The sequence below is a fragment of the Brienomyrus brachyistius genome, chromosome 19 (assembly GCF_023856365.1).
Source record: "Brienomyrus brachyistius isolate T26 chromosome 19, BBRACH_0.4, whole genome shotgun sequence".
Taxonomy (NCBI): Eukaryota; Metazoa; Chordata; class Actinopteri; order Osteoglossiformes; family Mormyridae; genus Brienomyrus; species Brienomyrus brachyistius.
The window spans coordinates 11,722,974-11,747,230 of record NC_064551.1 but is presented as its reverse complement, the minus strand read 5'-3'; the positions used below and the strand labels follow the sequence as shown (position 1 = coordinate 11,747,230).

The 24,257-nt window shown below is 46.7% G+C and overlaps 2 protein-coding genes across 2 annotated transcripts; one reads left to right on the top strand and one right to left on the bottom strand.

Annotated features, from left to right (window-relative positions):
* Positions 1-563: 563 nt before the first annotated feature.
* On the top strand, positions 564-4,615 carry atp6v1d (ATPase H+ transporting V1 subunit D). The gene is made up of 9 exons (XM_048986372.1): positions 564-778; positions 2,460-2,577; positions 2,663-2,742; positions 2,841-2,908; positions 2,997-3,041; positions 3,216-3,319; positions 3,505-3,571; positions 3,666-3,744; positions 3,954-4,615. The coding sequence occupies exons 1-9, from the start codon at positions 738-740 to the stop codon at positions 4,096-4,098; spliced, it is 747 nt and encodes a 248-aa protein (XP_048842329.1). The 5' UTR covers positions 564-737; the 3' UTR covers positions 4,099-4,615.
* Positions 4,616-5,061: 446 nt separating this feature from the next.
* Positions 5,062-23,786, bottom strand: pals1b (protein associated with LIN7 1, MAGUK p55 family member b). The gene is made up of 14 exons (XM_048985612.1): positions 23,654-23,786; positions 19,477-19,978; positions 17,574-17,770; positions 11,838-11,915; positions 9,989-10,138; positions 9,632-9,793; positions 9,458-9,535; positions 9,193-9,376; positions 9,013-9,084; positions 8,841-8,912; positions 8,098-8,265; positions 7,027-7,229; positions 6,727-6,837; positions 5,062-6,505 (listed from the first exon to the last, which is right to left on the bottom strand). Exons 2-14 carry the CDS (start codon positions 19,850-19,852, stop codon positions 6,329-6,331), a joined length of 2,028 nt encoding a protein of 675 aa, XP_048841569.1. The 5' UTR covers positions 19,853-19,978; positions 23,654-23,786; the 3' UTR covers positions 5,062-6,328.
* Positions 23,787-24,257: the final 471 nt, after the last annotated feature.

Sequence of the window (24,257 nt, the reverse complement as noted above, 5' to 3'; positions counted from 1 at the left end):
ATGTGATTATTCTGCTAGACTCAAACCAGAAACCATCTGATCGCAGGCACAGAGGCTTACACACACACACACACACACACACACACATACGATGCCTTGGGATCTCTGCTGATAAGATTTTGACTGTTATATCTTAGCACTTCTGTTGTGCTTTGACATCATTTGTTTCAAAGACATGACTCACCATGAGAAAGGAAACTGGACTCTAGTCGCCTTCTTAAACTTATATAAAACAGATATAATCTGCCTTTTTCATTCTGATAGATGAGAAGTTTTGTACTATGCGCACTGTATTTGTACCTTGATTGTTTGGCAATGTACGTTCGTCTGTACATTATGTTTTTGCGGCTGTATGCATCATAATGTACCTCTGGAATCATTAATGTGAGTCGTCAAGTGACCGCCAGAACACCGGTATGTTAAGTACAGATTATACGGATATTCATAACAATACTTGGCTGAGAAAAAAAACGAACATGTTCAGCAGCACTGATTTACTAATCTATGCTGATGTGACGCCTAGCACCCAGTCTCGTCATAACCGACCGGACCAGAAGCGCTACCGTCCAGTCACGTGACCCTGCGTCAGCTGACCGACTCGGGCTCACTTTGACAGTGGAGTGTCTCTTGTAAACGACAAGATCGGTTTATCCTTCCCAATAAAACATATGGTGGTCACGGAGAACTAAAAAGAGTGAAAATATAAGAGACGAATCGCTAAAACTACAAGAAGCAAGATGTCAGGAAAAGACAGGATCGACATATTTCCGTCTCGAATGTAAGTAGTAAGGGTACCGCTAAACTGCTAACTAGCTACTCGACTATTATTTCGCTGTGAAATGCTTTTCTGACCAGTGATGTCACTGTAAATTTTAAGATTCATTGTAATACTATAGACGTGACAAGTTATTTGGGCGAAAAAGAAAAATGTGACTGTATAAGTGATTGTAGGTTGTAAGGTGCCAACATAAAATCAGCAGCAACATGTCCAGTGTATATGTTTAATGAGTCACTACCTACTTTAAGATATCTGCAGTTTCACAGGAAGGTGCTGAGATAGGTCGTATTTTTCTGTTAACGTGTCACTTCGAACGATTTGCATAAAGTGCAGGAAAAATCTGCACAAGGTCAATCAGAATGGTTGTGTCACCTGGAGCCCTTAGTTACAGTGTGTATAGTTGACATTAGTTACTGATGTACCGACTGCTTTTTGACTGAGAGTCGTCAGTCCAAAGCAACAGGGATACCGCGGATGCTTAGCTGATAACTTGTCCTAATGGTTCAGTTCCGAATCAGCTTCCAAATTACGATATAATAAATTTCTCTGCACAGAAAATGAAAAACAAATCACATTTTAACAGATGAATTTCATAAATTAGTTAAATACGTAAGTATATATGCATTCTAATAATACCACTTACGGTTACTTTTTTATTTATGAGTTATTGTACGTTTTGTATGGTTAATCTGATAGTTAAATAGGAAAGGGATATGAATATACTCACATGTAGCTCAAACATGATTTTAAACAGAAGTAACCACTAAATTGCTTCAGTATCCTATCATACACAACTGACCATCTTCAAACTCCTTATATAATTCGGGGTCAGTGAGAGACGTGCTGCACCCATATAGCAGCGTTTGCATACCGGGGCCGGTAGGTTTGCATGATCACTCTTTTCGTTCTGTTTAAAACCAAAATAGCTCCATATCTCACTTCTGCTGTCCTCTGGATCAGCTGGAGGCTGACAGTGAGCAACGGCAATTTCCGTCTTCCCTTTGTATGTAACTTCTCCACAGACAGAGAAACTTCTTAAATATAAAAATGTTCAGAATCGGACCATTTTGTCCAAATTGACAGCATTAAGCTGGAATTCACTGTCTACAACTTCCACTGCCACATCCATCATTTCCACTTCGATTGCATCCTGACTGTACTTCATTCCTCTATATTGCATAAAAACCCATATAGCAATTAATAAAAATAAATGTAAAAGTTAACGTAACATCCAGTGTTATAGATCGTAAATCATAAAAGTTAAATTTATAAAAGACGTTCAATATTATTGTTTATTTAATCTTTGATATAACGATGTGTGTGATGTTGATGAATGTGATACTGTGTGTGGATCAGTGGGTTGAGTTTGAGTATAATCTGAGCCCAGGGTCAGCAGATTGTTTTCACCGAGCCGCACCTAAGTAAGGCCCCTAACCTCTAATTGCTCCAGGAACTGGCCGATCCAGCCTTTCACATGTATATATCTTTCTGTACAAGAACCTGCTAAATAAGTAAATGAGTGGAATAAATTTCCCTTTTTAAAAGTTTGCTTTATTATCAGTCCATCTTTGTTTTGAATATGTTTCTTAGGTATTGACCTCTTATGTACAAGAACATGATACTTATAGAAAAATACCCAGGAAAAAAAAATCTCTTGACCTTTGACTAACCTGATTCGCAGGGCGCAGACCATCATGAAAGCACGACTGAAGGGCGCCCAGACGGGGAGGAATCTGCTCAAGAAGAAGGCAGATGCCCTGGCCATGCGCTTCCGGCAGATTCTCCGCAAGATCATAGAGGTAAGGACCCCGGGGGTTGTGGAGGGGCATCACAAAATGAATTGTTTGAAGACTGAACTCACAAGAGACTTTTATCACTGCCCAGACCAAAACGCTGATGGGGGAGGTGATGAGGGAGGCAGCCTTCTCTCTAGCAGAAGCCAAGTTTGCTGCCGGGGACTTCAGGTGAGGTGGGCGGAGCCAGAGGGTGCCCTGTATGTCAGTGTAAATGGTTCCTGCCCTGGGCGATCCCTAACCGTTCATCTGGCCTTCACCTTCCTCAGTACCACTGTGATCCAGAACGTAAACAAAGCCCAGGTGAAGGTGCGTGCCAAGAAGGATAACGTAGCAGGTAAGGCAGCCGGGCGCTCCGCGTTTCGCCTGCCTGGCCACTCGCCTGTGGTCGCTCCCTTACCGCTCTGTGTCTGTTTGCTTCTCAGGTGTTACCCTCCCAGTATTTGAGCACTACCAGGAAGGAGGGGACAGTAAGTCCAGGGCACCTTTCTCCCCAAATCCTACACAGACACAGGATCGACTCACATCCAGTCTATTTATGACATTACGGGTTTTGCTGATTTTAATTGTGATTTTGATAGGCTTTGATGTTGACTCCTATACTTTGAGGGCAGCCTCCTGATGAAACTCACTTTACCTCCCAGGCTACGAGCTGACTGGTTTGGCGAGGGGAGGGGAGCAGCTGGCCAAGCTGAAGAGGAATTACGGCAAGGCTGTGGAGCTGCTTGTTGAACTGGCCTCCTTACAGGTAGGGGGCACTCTTCATTTTCATGCATGTGCCTGAGAATACTAGCTTGGCTGTGTCCCAATTGAAAAGCACAGTCCTCCTTGATCCTGACATACCATATCTGTCTGTAGTTTACTTAGTCCCAGAATTTAGTAGTGATATGTCAGATAGGATCCAAGAAATATCTTTTTTTTTTATCGCCGTAGACTTCATTCGTTACGCTGGATGAGGCCATCAAAATCACTAACCGTCGTGTGAATGCTATAGAGCACGGTAAGTCGGAGATACCACTTGGAAAGAGTCTGTGATTGAGAGGCTGCGGTGCATTATGTGATAAGGTCACTGAGCATGTCGCGTGTCCCCCTAGTGATCATTCCGCGGATCGAGCGTACCCTGTCCTACATCATTACGGAGCTGGATGAGCGAGAGAGGGAGGAGTTTTACAGGTGGGCGTCTGCTTCCTGTGCACTTGACCTGCAGTCCATCAGCCTTCCTGGCTGCATGGTTTGTTTCAGCGTAGCCTTGCAGGTCACTGTATGTCCAGATAACCCCCTCATCTCGACACCCCTCCCCCCATGCACACTTAAATCCAGCTGCAATGAAGGCTGACCTTCCCCAACTCGTGTGACCTTGCGTGTCTTTCTCCTGGCTCAAGGCTGAAGAAGATCCAAGAGAAGAAGAAGCAGATGAAAGAGAGGACAGAGCGGGAGATGGCGGAGCGGCTGGCAAAACTGGGCCCCGTGGCAGAGCCCAGCAACATGCTGACAGAGGAGGCGGACGAGGACCTGCTCTTTGAGTGACCTGTCTGTCTGCTCCCCCCACCCTGGATTTGTACCTTATTTATTTTCTGTCTCCGAGGCCATATTACTGTCTTGTCAAACTAAAACAGAGGCTATTTTGGGTTTCATTGTATGTGTTGGTGGTCGTTTTCTTTCCATGTGTTCAGTATTGCACAGGATCAGTGTCAGACGAAACAATTGCCTCAGAAAATGTGTCATATCTTGTATCACAGGGCGCATCTCACTGTGTTGCACCAAAAGAACCTCTTTCCTTGACCACAGAAGGCAAAAGTGGGACCTAAATGGGCCTGTACTTGGGATTTGTTAAGGCGGGAGGCTGGGAGAGGTGGGAGTTTGACTGTGCGGGTTTCTTCGGTGTTGGGTGACATTGCATGCGGTAATTTGAGCTGCGTCATGGTTGTGTTCTGTATCTCTGTAGGGTTCACCTGAGTTTTGATCCTGCAAGGATGGAGCATGTCTCCAAAAGAAAGAACTTTTTTAAATTCAAGTAAAACTTGACTTGAGCAGCATTCTTAAACATTGTCTGTCTATTCTTTTGAGTCTTGTATACACAACAGCAAGTCTGACAATCTGACTGAAGGTGTGTTGCACCTTTTGCAACATCACCCCCCCCCAACCCTCTCATTTACAGCATCCAGACAAAAAGATTTTCATGCTTTTAACTTAATATCAACTTGGAAGCTCTTCATGTTGAAAAGAGGAGAATATGGCTGTCAAAGCTGTACGTTTCCTGGTGTAGAAATTCAGCAGAATGTCTGGAAATATTTTGCAGTTTATCAGTGCACTGTGCAGTGCATCACAGTACAGCAGTTGTATAAATCTCCCCAAACACAAACAAATTCAATTTCATATACTAGACACTATGCAGTTGTCAGATTTAGTCTTCAAGGATGTAATATTATTGGAAGCATGTTCCGCACGGGGCGTTTGCAAACTACTCACAGCAGTTTTGTTTAGGGCAAATTCATTTAGACATTTAATAAAAAATTGGTTTGACACAAGGACAGAAAAATATAGCGTTCTAAAGCTCTCCCAAATGGAACAAGAATATTTAATTTGGACTTCATATAAATCAAGGTTTAATACTTTTCGAATATGTGCCACGTATAGATTCATAAACTTCTGACTGGAAATAAAATCAGACATTGAATCTTTGGCATGACAGTTATAGATCAAGGGACTGTAGTCCTCAAACAAGCCAAAGAATGCAGAGGACAATAAGACCTTGGTCTTCCATAATAACACACCACCACAGTCCAGCACAAAACACAAACCAGTGATTAAAAAATATTTTCTACTCTTACCCCAATGGGTTTTGTTCACAAGACTACCCATCCACACACACAGGCACACACACATCCTCACACACTTCAGATGTAATCTGAGTGGACAGCGGCAGAATGAAGCCCTTTAAAACCCTGTAGTATCACACCACAAAGCTATTGAACTTTTGTCACATTTATGTATGTACATTCATCTACTTCCTCATTTAATGGTAAATAATGAGAGATAAGCACTCATGGAGATGACATCAAACGGTCCAGTAAAAGCACAGGCTTTTTACTCTTGCTGTCCATTCCTCCCTCTGGAACAATTCATTACATGCTGAACCTTAGACAATTCACATTTCCTGTCGCCTAGTTTCATTACAACCAATTTATCCTCTGAGTAAGGTCAGAGTAGGCTTGGGTGGTATTGTGGTTATACAATATGTGTTTTGAAATCAAGGCAGCAAATCTGCCATTTGGTGAAATCGTGTGGGCCCACCCCCGCTCTGCAGATTTAAAATTGGCAAGAAATACTAGAATACGATTGCCGCCATAAACACACTGTGTGTTGTATGCTGCAGTATAATGTCTGGATAGTATGATAGTTTGAAAACTTAGACCCTGCCCAAGCCTAGATAAGAGCCAGGGAAAAAACAGCCAAGAATATTTATGTATTTTCTGTCCGCATGAAAACAAAACATAAATATAAAAAGTAGTCAGACATACTGCGTCTAATGATGCTGTCACATGTTTATGATATGAATATGGAATGGAGGGGCGGGTCTAACTGGACAAGACAATGGCAGTGCCCCGATAATCATAGGTTTCATGAAGGAGCTTCTGTCCCAACTCTTAGCTGTCATTCAGTCTAACAGTTCATTTAATTTTAATTAACTGATCTGCCACCCCTCTGCGATGAAAAAAGTGCCGAAACCCCCTTTGGAAGATACCATGTATCGGCCTCAGTGCAGCCAGGAAGAGGGAACCCACTGGGGCTCCATGTCCAACTTGTTGATCAGCCGTAGCAGCTCCTGCAAAGCCTTCTCCTGCTCCGTCATGACGATGGTGGCATCAAACAGGTGCCCGAAGTTCTGCTCCGTGTCCCGGGCCTTGTCGATCATGTCCTTCAGCTCCTCTGGCTGGACAGAGGAGAGGCATGAGCAACAGTTAGCAGTTGAGGGTGAAGAGAGGAGCAGAAGAACATGGAAGACAAAGCTTATAAACGATGACCTTCAACATAATCTCCCACAAGCTCTCACGTTCTCATATTTTGAAAGCAAAATGCAGGCTGTGCAGGTTCTTTGTTTGTTACGACGTGTTATTTTTAATCTCTACTGGAAAGGAACCAAATTTTGGGTACCTTGGGGTTCCTGCCCTGCTTGGCCAGGAGGGCGCGCAAGCGCTCCTGAGATGGAGGGGCGATGAAGATCACATAGGGTTTCAGTTCTGGACAGCGCAGCACTTTCAGGGACTGGATAAGATACAGGAAGAATGTCAAAGGCACCACAGCTGCGGATGCTGGCATTTTACAACAATGATAAAAACCTTCACCAGGCAAGGAAAACATTTCTGAAGCCATGATAAGAAAGACTAAGCAAGGGAAAGGGAAGGGCCTGGCCTCAACGGAAAGGGCCGATTCTTACAGCCCTCCTTCCGTTACCTTAGTGTGTGGAGACAGCATGCAGATCTTCCCCACGTTGATCACCTGCCGGACAGAGTCGGTGCTCGTGCCGTACAGGTTCTTCTCAAACTCCCCCGACTCGAGAAACTTGCCCAGCGCAGCGTCTGCCTCAAAGGCCTGCCGGGACACGAAGTGGTACTCCCGCCCGCTGACCTCGAGCTCCCGCCGGGGCCGGGTGGTGTCTGCGTTACGGGGACGGGGGAAAAGTGTTATGGCCACACCACCAACAAACCACACTGCCTATGAAGACAATAGCTAAAAAACACTACAGTAATACAACAGTCATCATTCTTCCAAACCCCGCAGTTTGTGAAAATGAATAATAGTGTTGTTCCTTAAATAATGGAAATTCGATTTGTGTGACAGCTATGTGCTGGAAACATTTAGCATATTTTATATATTTTTTCCATGACCGCAAAGAGCTTCACTCATGACAGAGACAGAAATATGTGTGTGTGTGTGTGTGTGTGTGTGTGTGTATATATATATATATATATATATATATATATATATAGAAAGATTGACAGAAAGAGCATATTTCTATGCTATTTCAGCATATTTTATCGTGAGGGAAGTCCACTGTTTCTTCAGGTTGGACGTGATCTACAAACACATTCTTAAAAGCTTGGACTTGCTATTAGAGAGACACTTACATAGAATATTGACAGCCTGGGTTCATTACTGAACTAATTTGATCCATCGTTTTAGTTGAATCGTGGGCATGTTTTATTAATTAGTTCCCACAATATATTAAAACGTGGTCACGATATACATAATTTTTATGGGTGCGTCATGAGAGCTCTGTACAAAATGAAATGAATGAATTCATGCATAAATGAAAAAGTGCAATTTTTACATATGCCAAGTAATTTAAAGGAAATCGTACTTGAGGATTTATGTGTAAAATCGATTTTTTTTTTTAACTTTTGAACCCACTGTACTTTTATTTCGCACAAATCCACATGGAACACATGGACTCTGGATGCTGAGCACATTCTCAGTTGCCTCAGGACCTCTGACCTTCACGTCCGTGACCTCTAGTGATCTTACGTGGAACAGCCCCACCAAATCTCTCTGGCTCGCTGGACAGCAGTCGCTGTCGTAGCTCGATCTGGCCGCAATTTGGAGGGCCGATCAGGGCAATGGGGCGCTTGTGGCTGGCCGGCTGGTGGTACAGCGACATCTCCTCGTAGGTCAGGATCTCCTCGTTGACGTACTCTGGCAGGGGAAACTCGTGAGCTTTAGACTGGAGAATCGCATGGCACTGTAAACACTGCTGACTTCCAGAACATCAATGGTCACAACACATCTAGCTGGCAAAAGGAATGCGGCAAGTAACAATGACCTTTTCTTCTTCCTTGTGCGGTGAATTCCAGCTCAACTTTTTCAACTACTGGCAGTGGGACTCCCAAATATTTATAAAAGATGCATGAAAAATATGCCAGAGTAAAACACTGAATGAGTATGACGGGCTCTGAAGAACAGGGCCTTCCAGCCCCCCCGTGTGTTTGGAGACAGAGCAGGCCAGCCCAGGCAGCAGGTTCCCTGCTTACGGTGGCATTCCAGCGGAGGGGGGATGGCAACACATTGATACAAGACAGTGTAGGGATGGAGGAGACTGATGGAAGCTGTGGTGCCACAGAAATATAGCTTCCACATGCTTGACCTGTTTGTCTACCAGTACAAGTCTCAGGTGCAATACGTACGTAAGACATGGTGGAGACCATCAACCTTTGGTTTATGGATTGAGTTCTTACCCAGGATGCCGCCTACTGAGTGGAAGCTGAGCTCACCTCCGATCTTGTGGGCACTGTAGATCACCTTCTTTCTCTTCTTCTTGTTCTTCTTTGCACACCAGAGCGTTTCTGAAAGACCCCAAAAAAATAAAATAAATTACCACCCCCAGTATTCGCTTTCCTCCAAGGCAAAGCCAGAAACACCCCCAGAGGCACGGCGGCGACATACCTGGCTGCTCTGAGTCCTTATCTTCCCCTATCGTTCGCTTAATAGCCTCCCGTTGCTGCTGAAATGATCTCCCTGCACAGAGAGAACGAATGAGTGTGGGTGAAGGCCTGCATTCTGCGTGCCCACCGGCCCGCATCTGCCACCCATCTGCCACAGGGTCGGCCCCATCCACCCCCGTACCCGGGACTAGGCCTGCAAGCGGCTGGTTCTTCTCGTCCCCGTCCCGGTAGGCCTGCCACCAGCAGGGGTCATCCTGGCTGATGATGTGCAGGATGTCTCCTTTCTGGAAGGAGAGCCCCAGCTCACGGCAGGGCACGTAGGGGTCGTCTGAGGGGTCGTAGTCGAAGTAAGCTTTCACGTGCACCTAGAGATGCGGGGTGAAGGACAGCGCAATGGTTTGATCCTCATAGACATGCTGATGCCAGTAGAGGAAGGGGGCTCTTACCACAGAATCCTGATGGGGTGGGGATTTGTTCTGTGTGCTGGGGATCAGGACGAAGGTCAGGGGGCCATGCATATCCGCCTGGGGATGAGAAGCCACATCATGTAGGATCCACAGGTTAATGCCTGGGAAGAATCCTAGCAAATGGCTCCCCCAAGGATGCACAAACCAGCGCACCAGGATGTCAAAGACCTCGTTGACGTCCCTGCCGCGGATCTCCACGCCGTTGATCTCCAAGATCTCGTCCCCCTCAAGCAGCAGGCCACTCCTTTCAGCTTCCCCACCCCTCATGACGCGGCTGATGACCACGCTGTCCAGCTCGTTACGCACTGTAATGCCCTGAAGACCCACAGCATGGTCCTCATTGATAATATAAGGGTGTTGTATACATGTGCATGAGAGAAGGTCATTGGTAATGACAGTTTATATTGAGGTTTATTTGGTTAATGTAAATTTGCATATGCTACATGTTTGATCAACTTTAACACCATTGCTCACACTATCGGGGTCACCATGATGCAGCTTTAATCTCACCAGGGGGACGTTCTTTGACTTCTCCAGATGCACCAGCTTGATGGTCTCCCCCCAGTAGTGCGTCAAAGTGTCGTCGGGCATCTCCGGGGGCAGCCCGGGTCCTGGCTGCATCTCCTGTTCGGCCACGCTGTCATGGGCCAGCATCAGCGCCTGGGGGGGTCGGGAAAGGAAGGCCGCCATTTCAGGAGGAGTTCTTCATCGCAGAACTTAGTGTAATTCACAAGTACTACAAAAGCGAACTAGCCAAGGTACCACCAAGTTAGCGAAAGAGGCACACATCACATACCATGTCATTCCTCCCCTTCGCTCTCAAACAGTATCAGATAATGTGTTGTGTCCTGGTGGGAAAATGCAATGAACTCCAACAGATCAGGAAACGCAGAATAGCACTGCCTGTATTCCTCCAGCCCACGCCTCTGAATCCAAAAGGCATCTCATACTGGTCTTCAAGGTACTGGCTTCTTACCTCATAGACCTTTGCTGTCAGCTGAGACACCCAGCCAACGACAACAGGCACCCAGCCAATTCAGCTACAGTACCATGTCAGGACCAAAGTTACTCTGGACTGGTTCTGCTCTTGATCCGTGAGACACCACGCTTTCATATGGATTTAAAACCCCTCATAATCTCCCAGCCAATCAGCAGTTCAGAGGCTCCAAGACCAACACTTTCCATAGTCAATGTTCCTGCTGCATAGACCTCAAACCTAACAGCAAAAGCAGTTCTCTAGACCTGTGGTCTACATGCTCATTTAGCCCGACAGAGATCTGCCATGTTACCCCCCACCCCCCCATTCTCTGCAGGATGTGCTGGCAACAAACTGCATAGCACAGCAGAGGATGGCACCAGGCTGCGTGCTAAGCCTACATTAGCCCCGTGTTAAGGTGATCCAAGGCAAATAAATACAAGCACACAAGTTTCCATCCACTGTCCAACAACATTAGTCTGTTCGCTATTTTTTTTTTACCTGTACTCTCCCAAGTCTAAATGATAAGACAAATAAAGTTATTCGATTTGAACTTTAAAAAGAACTGCTCATCATGTGTGCATGTACAGATAACCCCCGTCTATGTTCTATAATAAAGGACGTTAAACAATTTGGGTGTTGTTTGAATATTACCACAGTAACTTAAAAAGCTACTCTGCCCTGCCCTAGAGTAAGATGCCTTTAATTACTGTAAGAAGCGGTTTAGATACTTCGCAGACAGTGCTGTATTTTAAACCGTGTCGATTATTAAAGCGCAATATGAAAACCTAGTACAATGCAGTACTGTACAATAATTCTTATCTTTTTATCTTTTATAAAACACAAAACACTAACCATGCACAGTAAACATTAAGCCCTATCAGTGCATAGCAAACACATGTATTGTGTGTAGTAATCCAAAACAATCAATAAGTAAAATGTGGTCAACTAGAGTTCATTACAGTACTGTAACATTAGATGTACTGCGCTGTACAGTACAGTGTCTTTGTTGACTGACAACGGTACCTACCGCCTGTCCGTGCATTTTAAGAAACAGCAGTATTTTTATTGTAATTTTTTAAGGCACAGCCGTTAACGCGAATGGACATTGATCGAATAGATGTTACACGGGGGATAGCTGTACGTTGTGAAGGGCGATTCTGTGCTTAATAAGTGTTTGTAACATAAATGTTGCCTGCACAACATTAAAAGCATAAAAAATACACCATTCTTCCATATGTATAAAGAGTTACATCGCAATACAAACTACTGCTTTTTAGGCACAGATTTTTAAGAAGTGTCTTCAGGACAGATAGCACGAACCACCTGTGACAGCCATACCCATTCAGCACCAGCAGGGGTTGCTATTGAGGCAGTGCTTACCTGCAGGTTCGGTGATCTCAGGAGGGCATTCAGCTCCAAGCCCTCCACCTGCTGGCTGGACTGAAGCATTGTCTGCACCTGAGGCAGTAACACAAGCATCAGGACACCAGGAGACCTCTCCCCAGCCCTTCATCTCTCCCTAATCCATTCATCATCATCATCATCAATCTGGTTGACAAATTAGAGAAGAGAGGTTACAAGCATTGCATTAATCTAGACAATCATTATTCTTTGAGTCTAAATTGCTCCCCAATGCAGGTCCAGCTTCTTTCACTAGCAGTTAAATTTCATGTTAAAGTGGGCTTGACATTTATTTGGAGGTTTGCCAGCATGTAAATAACAAGATAAAAACATCACCTTGCATTCTACAAAAATACTGAGGCTCATTATGCTGGCATGAGGTCACATGACCAAACAGTACCGGCTTCCTTCTTCATCTGCCCTTCATTAGGGCTGTTGAGATCACGTCGCGACGTAATCGCAGTTTGGGTTGAGGCCTACAAAGCCAGTGGGGGGCTGGGCTTAAACTCCAGGTCTCTATGGAGATAAGGAGGACCCCCCCCCCACACACAGATTCACATCTCCATTTGGCCTGTGCTATAACAGAACAAGGCACCATTATCCACAGGAATGCCGATACCCCAGTGGTGACCGTGTATGAGGGCCTGAGCTTTATAAACAAGCAGCTGAAAGCAGCAAGGGGAGCGAAGGTGGTTAGCAACTCATTAGCATAAGACCACACAGAGGGGGGAGCCTGGCCGTGCAGTCAGGGGGTGGGGGGCAGGTGTGGGGAAATCACCACCTTAACCACACATATGCAAAAAAATAATCTGCTGGAAGCACACGCTCGTTAAATATTAAAACACTCTAAATGCTAAAGGAAAAAACTCGTTAATGAAGATTCCTGTTACGCTGACCTCTCAGGGCCAGAGCTCATTAATTACACCACCCAAGGCTCCCGTTAACAAGACTGAGTATGCTGGCCGCCAGCCCCACCTTCGCCCACCCCCCAAACGACAGGGTGTTGTTCAGAAACCCTGGAAGCTGTGGGACTTTCTATTTCTGTCCAGGGTTTTTCTTCGCTTTCTCATGGCAGAAATGCCACACCCCCTTCCCAAATACCTCTGCTGAGACCTCAGACGGGTCTCCAGGGTATAACCCCCCCCCCCCCACCCACCCACCCCCAAATCAGTCACATCGCTTTGCTGATTTTCATGACTAACCATTGAATTGTAGTTTGTGCAGAGATCTGTGACCTAAAAGGTGGGCATGAGTTTCGGAAAGCAAGTGTGTGTGTGTGTGTGTATGTGTGTGTGTGTCTGTGTGTCTGTGTGTGTCTGTGGGAAGATTGGAAGAAGGACACATCATCCTCCAGTACTGTGACCTCTGACCCCATGCTCCAGCTCTGGAAGCTGAGCCAATTATTTTGTGGAGAACTTTGGTATAAATGCTGGGGGGGCTGATGAAGGTGAAATGATGAAGTTTGTGATGATGTAATGAAGGATCAAAGTAATAAAAACCTGCAAAGTAATAAAAACCTGAAATGTGAATGCAATCAAGAAAACTAAAAATGCCAGAAGTCTCGTATTTAATATTGAGTCTGGTTACTTATGGTTTAGGTTAGGGCTGGGTAGGGGTTAAGGTCATCAGGTTGGGATTAGTTTCCCCTGTAGAACTGAATGGAGAGTCCCCACAAAGATATAATTACAAACCTGTGTGTCTGTGTGTGTGTGAGAGACAGAGAGAGGAACCAGGGCATTGCTCTGCAGGGAAAACAGCCCCAAGCCAGCGATACTTGCTTCAAAGCATGTTAAAAATACCAGATATATTACAGTGACATATCAGGTGATTTCAAAATCATTCACCCGTGTGAGCTTGTTCTTAGAGATTAATCTAAATAAATCAGCCAAATCATTAAAAATATAACATTAAAGGACAAAGGTAGTACGACTTTCAAAGGGAATTTGATGAGCTGATATAGACCTCATACATGTAAACTGCATCTACTGAAGTCTATAGGTAAACAGACCCACACAGGTCGCCCCCTACAGGTACATAAACAAGCACACATACGCTGTCACAGGTCGCCCCCTACAGGTACATAAACAAGCACGCAGACGCTGTCACAGGTCGCCCCCTACAGGTACATAAACAAGCATGCAGATGCTGTCACAGGTCGCCCCCTACAGGTACATAAACAAGCACACATACGCTGTCACAGGTCGCCCCCTACAGGTACATAAATAAGCATGCAGAAGCTGTCACAGGTCGCCCCCTACAGGTACATAAACAAGCACGCAGACACTGTCACAGGTCGCCCCCTACAGGTACATAAACAAGCATGCGGACACTGTCACAGGTCGCCCCCTACAGGTACATAAACAAGCATGCAGAAGCTGTCACAGGTCGCCCCCTACAGGTACATAAACAAGCACACATACGCTGTCACAGGTCGCCCCCTACAGGTACATAAATAAGCATGCAGAAGCTGTCACAGGTCGCCCCCTACAGGTACATAAACAAGCACGCAGACACTGTCACAGGTCGCCCCCTACAGGTACATAAACAAGCACGCAGACACTGTCACAGGTCGCCCCCTACAGGTACATAAACAAGCACGCAGACGCTGTCACAGGTCGCCCCCTACAGGTACATAAACAAGCACGCAGACACTGTCACAGGTCGCCCCCTACAGGTACATAAACAAGCACGCAGACACTGTCACAGGTCGCCCCCTACAGGTACATAAACAAGCACGCAGACGCTGTCACAGGTCGCCCCCTACAGGTACATAAACAAGCACGCAGACGCTGTCACAGGTCGCCCCCTACAGGTACATAAACAAGCACACAGACACTGTCACAGGTCGCCCCCTACAGGTACATAAACAAGCATGCAGAAGCTGTCACAGGTCGCCCCCTACAGGTACATAAACAAGCATGCGGACACTGTCACAGGTCGCCCCCTACAGGTACATAAACAAGCATGCAGAAGCTGTCACAGGTCGCCCCCTACAGGTACATAAACAAGCACGCAGACGCTGTCACAGGTCGCCCCCTACAGGTACATAAATAAGCATGCAGATGCTGTCACAGGTCGCCCCCTACAGGTACATAAACAAGCATGCAGAAGCTGTCACAGGTCGCCCCCTACAGGTACATAAACAAGCATGCAGAAGCTGTCACAGGTCGCCCCCTACAGGTACATAAATAAGCATGCAGATGCTGTCACAGGTCGCCCCCTACAGGTACATAAACAAGCACACAGACGCTGTCACAGGTCGCCCCCTACAGGTACATAAACATGCATGCAGAAGCTGTCACAAGTCGCCCCCTACAGGTACATAAACATGCATGCAGATGCTGTCACAGGTCGCCCCCTACAGGTACATAAACAAGCACACAGACACTGTCACAGGTCGCCCCCTACAGGTACATAAACAAGCACACAGACACTGTCACAGGTCGCCCCCTACAGGTACATAAATAAGCATGCAGATGCTGTCACAGGTCGCCCCCTACAGGTACATAAATAAGCATGCAGATGCTGTCACAGGTCACCCCCTACAGGTACATAAACAAGCACACAGACACTGTCACAGGTCGCCCCCTACAGGTACATAAATAAGCATGCAGATGCTGTCACAGGTCGCCCCCTACAGGTACATAAATAAGCATGCAGATGCTGTCACAGGTCACCCCCTACAGGTACATAAACAAGCACGCAGACGCTGTCACAGGTCGCCCCCTACAGGTACATAAATAAGCCCGCAGACGCTGTCATAGGTCGCCCCCTACAGGTACATAAACAAGCACACAGACGCTGTCACAGGTCGCCCCCTACAGGTACATAAATAAGCATGCAGATGCTGTCACAGGTCGCCCCCTACAGGTACATAAATATGCATGCAGAAGCTGTCACAAGTCACCCCCTACAGGTACATAAACAAGCATGCAGAAGCTGTCACAAGTCGCCCCCTACAGGTACATAAACAAGCACGCAGACGCTGTCATAGGTCGCCCCCTACAGGTACATAAACAAGCACACAGACGCTGTCACAGGTCGCCCCCTACAGGTACATAAACAAGCACGCAGATGCTGTCACAGGTCGCCCCCTACAGGTACATAAACAAGCATGTCACAGGTCGCCCCCTACAGGTACATAAACATGCATGCAGACGCTGTCACAAGTCGCCCCCTACAGGTACATAAACATGCATGCAGACGCTGTCACAAGTCGCCCCCTACAGGTACATAAACAAGCACGCAGACGCTGTCACAGGTCGCCCCCTACAGGTACATAAACAAGCACACAGACACTGTCACAGGTCGCCCCCTACAGGTACATAAATAAGCATGCAGATGCTGTCACAGGTCGCCCCCTACAGGTACATAAATATGCATGCAGAAGCTGTCACAAGTCACCCCCTACAGGTACATAAACAAGCATGCAGAAGCTGTCACAAGTCGCCCCCTACAGGTACATAAACAAGCACACAGACACTGTCACAGGTCGCCCCCTACAGGTACATAAACAAGCACACAGACACTGTCACAGGTCGCCCCCTACAGGTACATAAACAAGCACACAGACACTGTCACAGGTCGCCCCCTACAGGTACATAAACAAGCACACAGACGCTGTCACAGGTCGCCCCCTACAGGTACATAAACAAGCACGCAGACGCTGTCACAGGTCGCCCCCTACAGGTACATAAACAAGCACGCAGACGCTGTCACAGGTCGCCCCCTACAGGTACATAAACAAGCACACAGACACTGTCACAGGTCGCCCCCTACAGGTACATAAACAAGCACACAGACACTGTCACAGGTCGCCCCCTACAGGTACATAAACAAGCACACAGACGCTGTCACAGGTCGCCCCCTACAGGTACATAAACAAGCACGCAGATGCTGTCACAGGTCGCCCCCTACAGGTACATAAACAAGCATGTCACAGGTCGCCCCCTACAGGTACATAAACATGCATGCAGACGCTGTCACAAGTCGCCCCCTACAGGTACATAAACATGCATGCAGACGCTGTCACAAGTCGCCCCCTACAGGTACATAAACAAGCACGCAGACGCTGTCACAGGTCGCCCCCTACAGGTACATAAACAAGCACGCAGATGCTGTCACAGGTCGCCCCCTACAGGTACATAAACAAGCATGTCACAGGTCGCCCCCTACAGGTACATAAACATGCATGCAGACGCTGTCACAAGTCGCCCCCTACAGGTACATAAACAAGCACACAGACGCTGTCACAAGTCGCCCCCTACAGGTACATAAACATGCATGCAGAAGCTGTCACAAGTCGCCCCCTACAGGTACATAAACAAGCACACAGACGCTGTCACAAGTCGCCCCCTACAGGTACATAAACATGCATGCAGACGCTGTCACAAGTCGCCCCCTACAGGTACATAAACAAGCACACAGACGCTGTCACAAGTCGCCCCCTACAGGTACATAAACAAGCATGCAGATGCTCTGACAAGTCGCCCCCTACAGGTACATAAACAAGCATGCAGAAGCTGTCACAGGTCGCCCCCTACAGGTACATAAATATGCATGCAGAAGCTGTCACAGGTCGCCCCCTACAGGTACATAAATATGCATGCAGAAGCTGTCATAGGTCGCCCCCTACAGGTACATTAACAAGCATGCAGAAGCTGTCACAGGTCGCCCCCTACAGGTTTTCATTCTTCTTTCCTGTGTGCAGCTTACCTCCTGCACCAGGTCCTGGGCCTGGGCTGTGAGCGGGAACCTGCTCGTATGCAGAGCCACGGTGTTGTGGACCTGCACAGCTTTCTGGAAGTCAGCCTTCTGCAGGAGAGCCAGCACCAGCTGCACGTCCTGCTGGCTCTGGGTGTCGTCCAGACATTGCTGCACCTGCTTCAAAGATGCGAGCAGCTCGTCCAGCTCTGGTGGATAAGCGGGGTCAGAGCATGGCCCAGCAAGCAGGAGGAGACCTGATATCACTGCTCACCAACCCCACCAGACTGCAGTAGTTACAACACAGGTGATGTAAAGCCCATAAGTTCTTATAAAATGCTTTTCTTTGCCTACTATCCAGTAGCCTCCTCTGGCACTTTTCCACTGGCACCAAGAACTGACGTAGCGCGAACTGACGGTTTTCCATTAGGAAGTATGAGCGCCGTACCCAAGCCGTAACCATGCCGACATGGTGCTGCTTAGTAGCAGGGCTGAAAGGTGACCAAACCCAGCTGGTTGCATCACCACCATCTGATTGGTCGAAATGCATGGAAAAACCAATGTTCTGCGCATGGACTATCTGAAGGAAAAAGCATATATTCAGTATTCATTACTAGTAGTATCACAAATCGTGATGTATTGAGGCATTCCCAATAACTTGGACCTTGGAAATTTCCATCCTGAATGGATTCATGATGCAAATTTATGCAAGGAAACACAAATGGAACTAGCATCTAATGCTAACACAGCGATTCTCAGTCATAGCATAAATTAGCACACAGTAAAAGAAAAAATAATAATTACACATGATGTATACCAGGGGGCGGCATGGTGGTGCAGTGGTTAGCACTGTTGCCTCACACCTCTGGGACCCGGGTTCGAATCTCCGCCTGGGTCACATGTGTGTGGAGTTTGCATGTTCTCCCCATGTCGTCGTGGGGTTTCCTCCGGGTACTCCGGTTTCCCCCCACAGTCCAAAAACATGCTGAGGCTAATTGGAGTTACTAAATTGCCCATAGGAGTGCGTGTGTGAGTGGCCCCCCATCCTGGGTTGTTCCCTGCCTCATACCCATTGCTTCTGGGATAGGCTCTGGACCCCCCGTGACCCAGTAGGATAAGTGGTTTGGAAAAAGGATGGATGGATGATGTACACCATCTGAACAGGAAATAAGAGTCTCTTCGGTTTTACGTTACTGTCACTCTCTAAACCTGGGAACGCCTTTACCGAGCCGATTCTGCTACAGTGGGAAACCGAAGCAACCTGGATCTACGCTGTAATTAGTGCCTCTTTGTGGTATGCAACGGGTACCGGTCGGTGTCTGTATGCCAGTGGTAAAGTGCCACTAGATAATCTACTCGTTAAGTTTTGTGGTCTGCGACCTTTGATGGCGTGAGCATTTTGCGTTTTGTAAAAAAAGAGACATCGGGGCAGGACACAGAAAGAGGCGTCAACGCAAACAAGCACACAAAGTATTCTGTCCATAGAAAGGAGATGTCTGGGGTTTCGCTTTTTGTGTTGACATTTCAGGCATTTTTAGGTGCCGGCAGCAGAAAGTCCAGGGAAAAGAGGAAATATGTTAACCCAACTAAGTATAAACCACCACCACAAGTCAGTGTTTCCCAAACCGCGGCTCTATAAACTCATCCATGTTGGGGCTGAGAAACACATTATTAAGAAACTTGTATGATTATTGGTGCTCTGCACCTGTTTATCTACATGTAAGGTGGCTTACAAAGGAGGGAAGGTTAAATCACCAGAGTAACACAAAGAAAAAACTCACAACGCCTTCCTTTTCTGGGTAGCTTTGTGTGTTGCTCTGTGTACAGAGCGTTGGGTGTTTTCACATCCAAGTTCCTCCCCAATTCACACTGATCTGGAAGCTTCCCTCCCCTCCACCACGCACAGTACGCTCACCCAGTGGTGCTGCTATAGCTCCTGGATCCTGGGTCCCCTTCTTAGCCCCGATGCGCCCCTCTAAGGCATCGAAGGTGGGATTGTCGATGCCGACCTGGGGCTTTTGGGAGAGCTTCCTCAGTCGCACTGAGGCGTTGAGCTCCAAGTCCTGCGTGGGCCTCTCTGCCCCCCCTCTCCTCCTCAGCTCCTCCTGGGGGCACTTTATCTTCTCCAGTTGAGTGCCGTGCCATGTGGGCTGGGTCCCCAGATCCTCGGGATAGTCAATCGCCACCTCGCTGTCACACCCCAGCTCATGCCAGCCCTTGACCCCAGCCCTGCTGTTGTCATTCCCCACAGGTCTGTCTGTCACGTGCCCGTTGATGTGCACCGTGGTCATCCGTCCTCCCTGGCCTGGTCCCCAGATGCTGTGTTTAGCGGTTGCTATGAGCAGCTATTTCCAAAGCACCTCTGGGGGGCAGCCATGATTCTCCGGCTCAAGGAAAGGCTCCTATTTCAGGCACCCCTGCGATAAACAGAACCTTAAATGTAGCTTTGCTGAAGAATCAGAAGCACGGTGTCCCTCCTAACATTGCAGGAAGTCTGAAGGCATAACACAGCTAGTGTAAATAATCGCTCTGATGTCACACTCTCCCAATACCAGGCTTTTCTCGATGGAGTCGTTGTTCCCCCAAGCACCCCAACAGAGAAACCGCAAGGAACATGACTGACCCTGTGAGTCAACAGAAACTAAACCAGCTGCATTCTGCAGGCAAGTGGTAACCAAGAGAGCTGGAGGAGTAGACCTGAGGCAGGGGGGACACAGGGAAGCCAGGGAGGCAGTCAAAGGATTACTGTAAATCCCCCTCCCCCCCTGCCAAATCAGACAGGATTTTGCAGCACAGTCATGTGAGTCAAATCTCAGTTACTGTATACACCCCCCCCCTGCAGACACAGACACACTATCCTAGATATAAGATAAAGGGAACATTAGCTGCTAGTAAGTTTAACTGCTGTTCTCAAGTCCTTCTTATGGATGTGATACAGAACACGGCAAACCTAACATGACCATCTCCAGGCCACCGCATCCCCCACCCCCAATCAAACATGATTCACCCCCCACCCGACATCCAGCCAGGGCAGGCGGACCCCTGCTCCTCTCCCAGCATGGAGTCAATGGTCTACGGGATAAATGCTGAAGCATTCAGCCCAGACTTTGAAAACCCCCACATTCCTCTCTCCCTTTCATTTCCTTTATTCCTTCGATGGCTCCTCCCACTCCCACCCCCCATCCTGTAAAGGATTCAAAGCCTCCTCCCCCCCCCAATTGTGTTTTTGTTTCGATCATCAGTGTAGTGTGTCCTGCTCGGTTTCCACCTTTGAGGGACCTGATTCTCATTCCAACAGAGTCAGTAATTCCTAACCACATTTAAACATAATCCCGTCATGTGACTTACTCAACAGCTTGGTTGGGACCTGTCCTTGAATTTACTGCATCACAGGTGCTCTCAGTTGTTAAATGTTATTTATTTAGAAGATGCTTGTACCCAAAGTGATGTACAGTACTGGGGGGTTAAGGGCCCTGCTCAGGGGCCCACTCATAAATTAATTCACCCTGCTGACTCAAGGATTTGAAACGGTGACTCTAAACACCCATGCAGTGTCCCAACACACTGAGCCACACACCACACTCCCATTTTTTGGCATGTATCCTGAACACCCCCAGCAACGCCAAGCAAGGGCAACACCATCTTAAGCCATCCAAGCCAGAGCTCTTCCCTCCACCCATATCGGTATGCTGCTCTTTGCTGACCGCATCTTGCTCTCCGTAACTCAGGGGTCACACTGCAGGGTCAGCTAACGTGCAGCACTTAAAAGACAAGGGAACAATGAGACAATTCTGGGGGGGGGGGCTGTTCTTTGTGTGTATGGGCCTCCATCACGGACAGCATGAAGGACGTGCAGAGAGGGGAAGAACATCCACCAATCATCAGGGCAGGAAACTCTAGGGGGATCCCGGCAGAAAGTGTATCACCACCTGCCCCCCACCACGATGCTAACAAGATAATTATGTCTGGCACTCCCCCCCCCCACCAAAACCCACCTCGGGGGATTTTTGTTACACATAAAGACACGGGGCTGAAAAACACTAAGGGAGCAACAGAGCCATCTGTCACCCAGGGCTTAAGCAATGCTTGAGTGCCTGCTGAGTGCTGCTGCCACCACTGGGGGGCACTGGTGTACAGGAAGGACATCCTCCTTTGGGATAATGGCTGTTTGCTATGGCTGGGGAAAGAGGAGAAACGCAAGGGGCCTTTCAAAAAAATTGCACAAAAACATTTTAAAAAAATCATATTTAATCTAACTCTGCATTCTGGACCAAGACGCTGGGGAAGGAGGTTAAAGAACTGACAACCAATCTCACCTGGGGCTGGAGTGTGGGAGTCAAATGCTGGTGAAAAGGGTAAAGCAGGATGCAGAGCAAATAATATTCCTTTCTGGAAATACTGAGTGATTAACCCCAGATTCTCTTACACTCACAACAGATAAGACACTCAGTTCATCATTCAACTTTGCTTTATAAGTTCAGACTGATGAAGATTCAATGCAGCTTCTGATTTATTCGTATAAGTTCATATAAAGTTGTGTGTCAGTGTCCATTATAAATATCAGAACGACCTTCGCTTTATAAATTACTGGCATCATTTATGAATGATTCCTAACACCAATATCTACAATACAACTCATGTGAGCATAGCTGTTCGGTATCCAGCTCTTTTGATTATAAGTGACAGTAAAGGTGCACAAAATTAAGGTTAGGTTAGGGTTAGGGTTAGCCCTGCACAAATCCTGCCACAAAACCTAAGGTTTGGGTGTGAAACGCAGGATCTTTCCAATTCCCCTAACAGCCCTTATAGTCACGGTAGTATCCTGGAAGTATGGCGATGAAGTGACACACACGCGGTCAGGGAAATGTGGGATTTATATGGGGGTCATTCTAGCACTCCAGATTGTCACATTCCTGCACTCCAGATCACAGCCTGAGAGCTATGCCATACATACCACCCGAGAGAGAGAGAGAGAGAGAGAGAGAGAGAGAGAGAGAGAGAGAGAGAGAGAGAGCCCTGTTTCAGTCCACTTACAGGGAAAGCAAGAGAAGATGTAAAACTTACAAAATTACGAAAGATAGCCTGATAATCCCTTTTAATGATAATTGATAAATATCGTGTGCGTATGTAAAAAAAATTGCAGCATGTTAACAGAAATGGACTACAGTATGTCTCATCCCACAGGCAGACTCGCGAGTCTCCTTATCATTACTGCGTTTCTTAAATGTCTGATGGGGGAATTTAACAAACACCTCGATGCAGAAAATGCTCATATTATCCTGAAAATTCATTATCATATCAGGAAAACTGGCCACCGCACTCATGTCTGTATCACGTACAGACTTCGGGTTATTTTAAATGAGAGCTGGCACATTTTTATAGTATTAAAAAGTCCAACTTATTTTTACATATGACATTTAATAAGTCGAGGGAAAAGTGTTATAAGCTGTTGAGATTTACGCTACGTCAGAGTTAGATGAATCGGAGCATGTGTGAAAAACTTGGAAATCTACTGAAATTTCAACCATTTCCCCAACCGTGTTAGTTTAGGCTAAAACAGGTGACTCGAGTCTGATGAGTACAGTGATAGATCGGTAATTATTAACAGCACAGAAGGACGGGAAAAAAGACTATTGATACTGAACGCCTCAATAAAATATACCATTTGTTAATTAGCTTTAAGTTTTTGAACATACTACCACACCTGGATTTACTTTAGGTAAAAGGGTTCAATTGAAACACATAGAATTACCACAAACCATCTCAGCGACCACCTGAACAGGAAAACAGTGAAGTGATTTCAAACGCGGAGCTGGTCCCGTAAACCTGTGATCCGTAGATTGATTGGTCGTTACTTGAAACATTAGCCTACTATACTTACAAATATCTGGTAATTATCTGCAACAAACATCGATTTGATCCTGGAAGATATCCATACCGCAAAATATTATTACCGTATAATATTTTATACTTTATACATTCATTATAGCAGTGACTCTGCCAGATGCCTACTGGCCATGCTCTCCTGCATCTCAAACGTCTGGATAAGTTCAGGGATCCCAAGGAAATGCAGAATTGAGCAATCTACTCACCCCTTTTAGGAAACGAGGAAGAAATGACTAGTATTTCTGGTTTTTAAGAAAACGTTTCTTAGTATTCAAAGGAAAAATTCCGCATTGCCAGCTTGGTGCTATTCTTCTCCCTCCCTGGTCGGATTAGTTTGGGACCAGCTCGCAGACGCTGCTCTGGTGGCTTCACAGCGCCCCCTATCACTTTTACAGTTTGAACGCGGCTCGCGCCCGACATGGCACGGGTAGAAGCACATTAGCCCTTACAGTACTCAGCCTAGGAGATCAAGATACATTTCTTTCCTTAGGTCAGTGTTTCCCAACCCAGTCCTCGGGGACCCCAGACAGTCCATGTTTTTGCTTCCTACGAACTCCTGGGGTGGGAGCAAAAACGTTGACTGTTCGGGGTCCCCGAGGACTGGGTTCGGAAACACTGCTTTAGGTGAATGACGGGTATTTCTAATTTTCACGAGACTCGAATTATTTTGACCTTTTCCACCCTTCGGTTTCCCCATTTGTTTATCCAGCTGAATTGCAATCTTCTCACTTTAAAGGGGCAGTTGATCCCAAAATTTAAAAAACATTATTCAGACATGCTGTAGTTCTATTTATCCATCTAGAGTTCTAG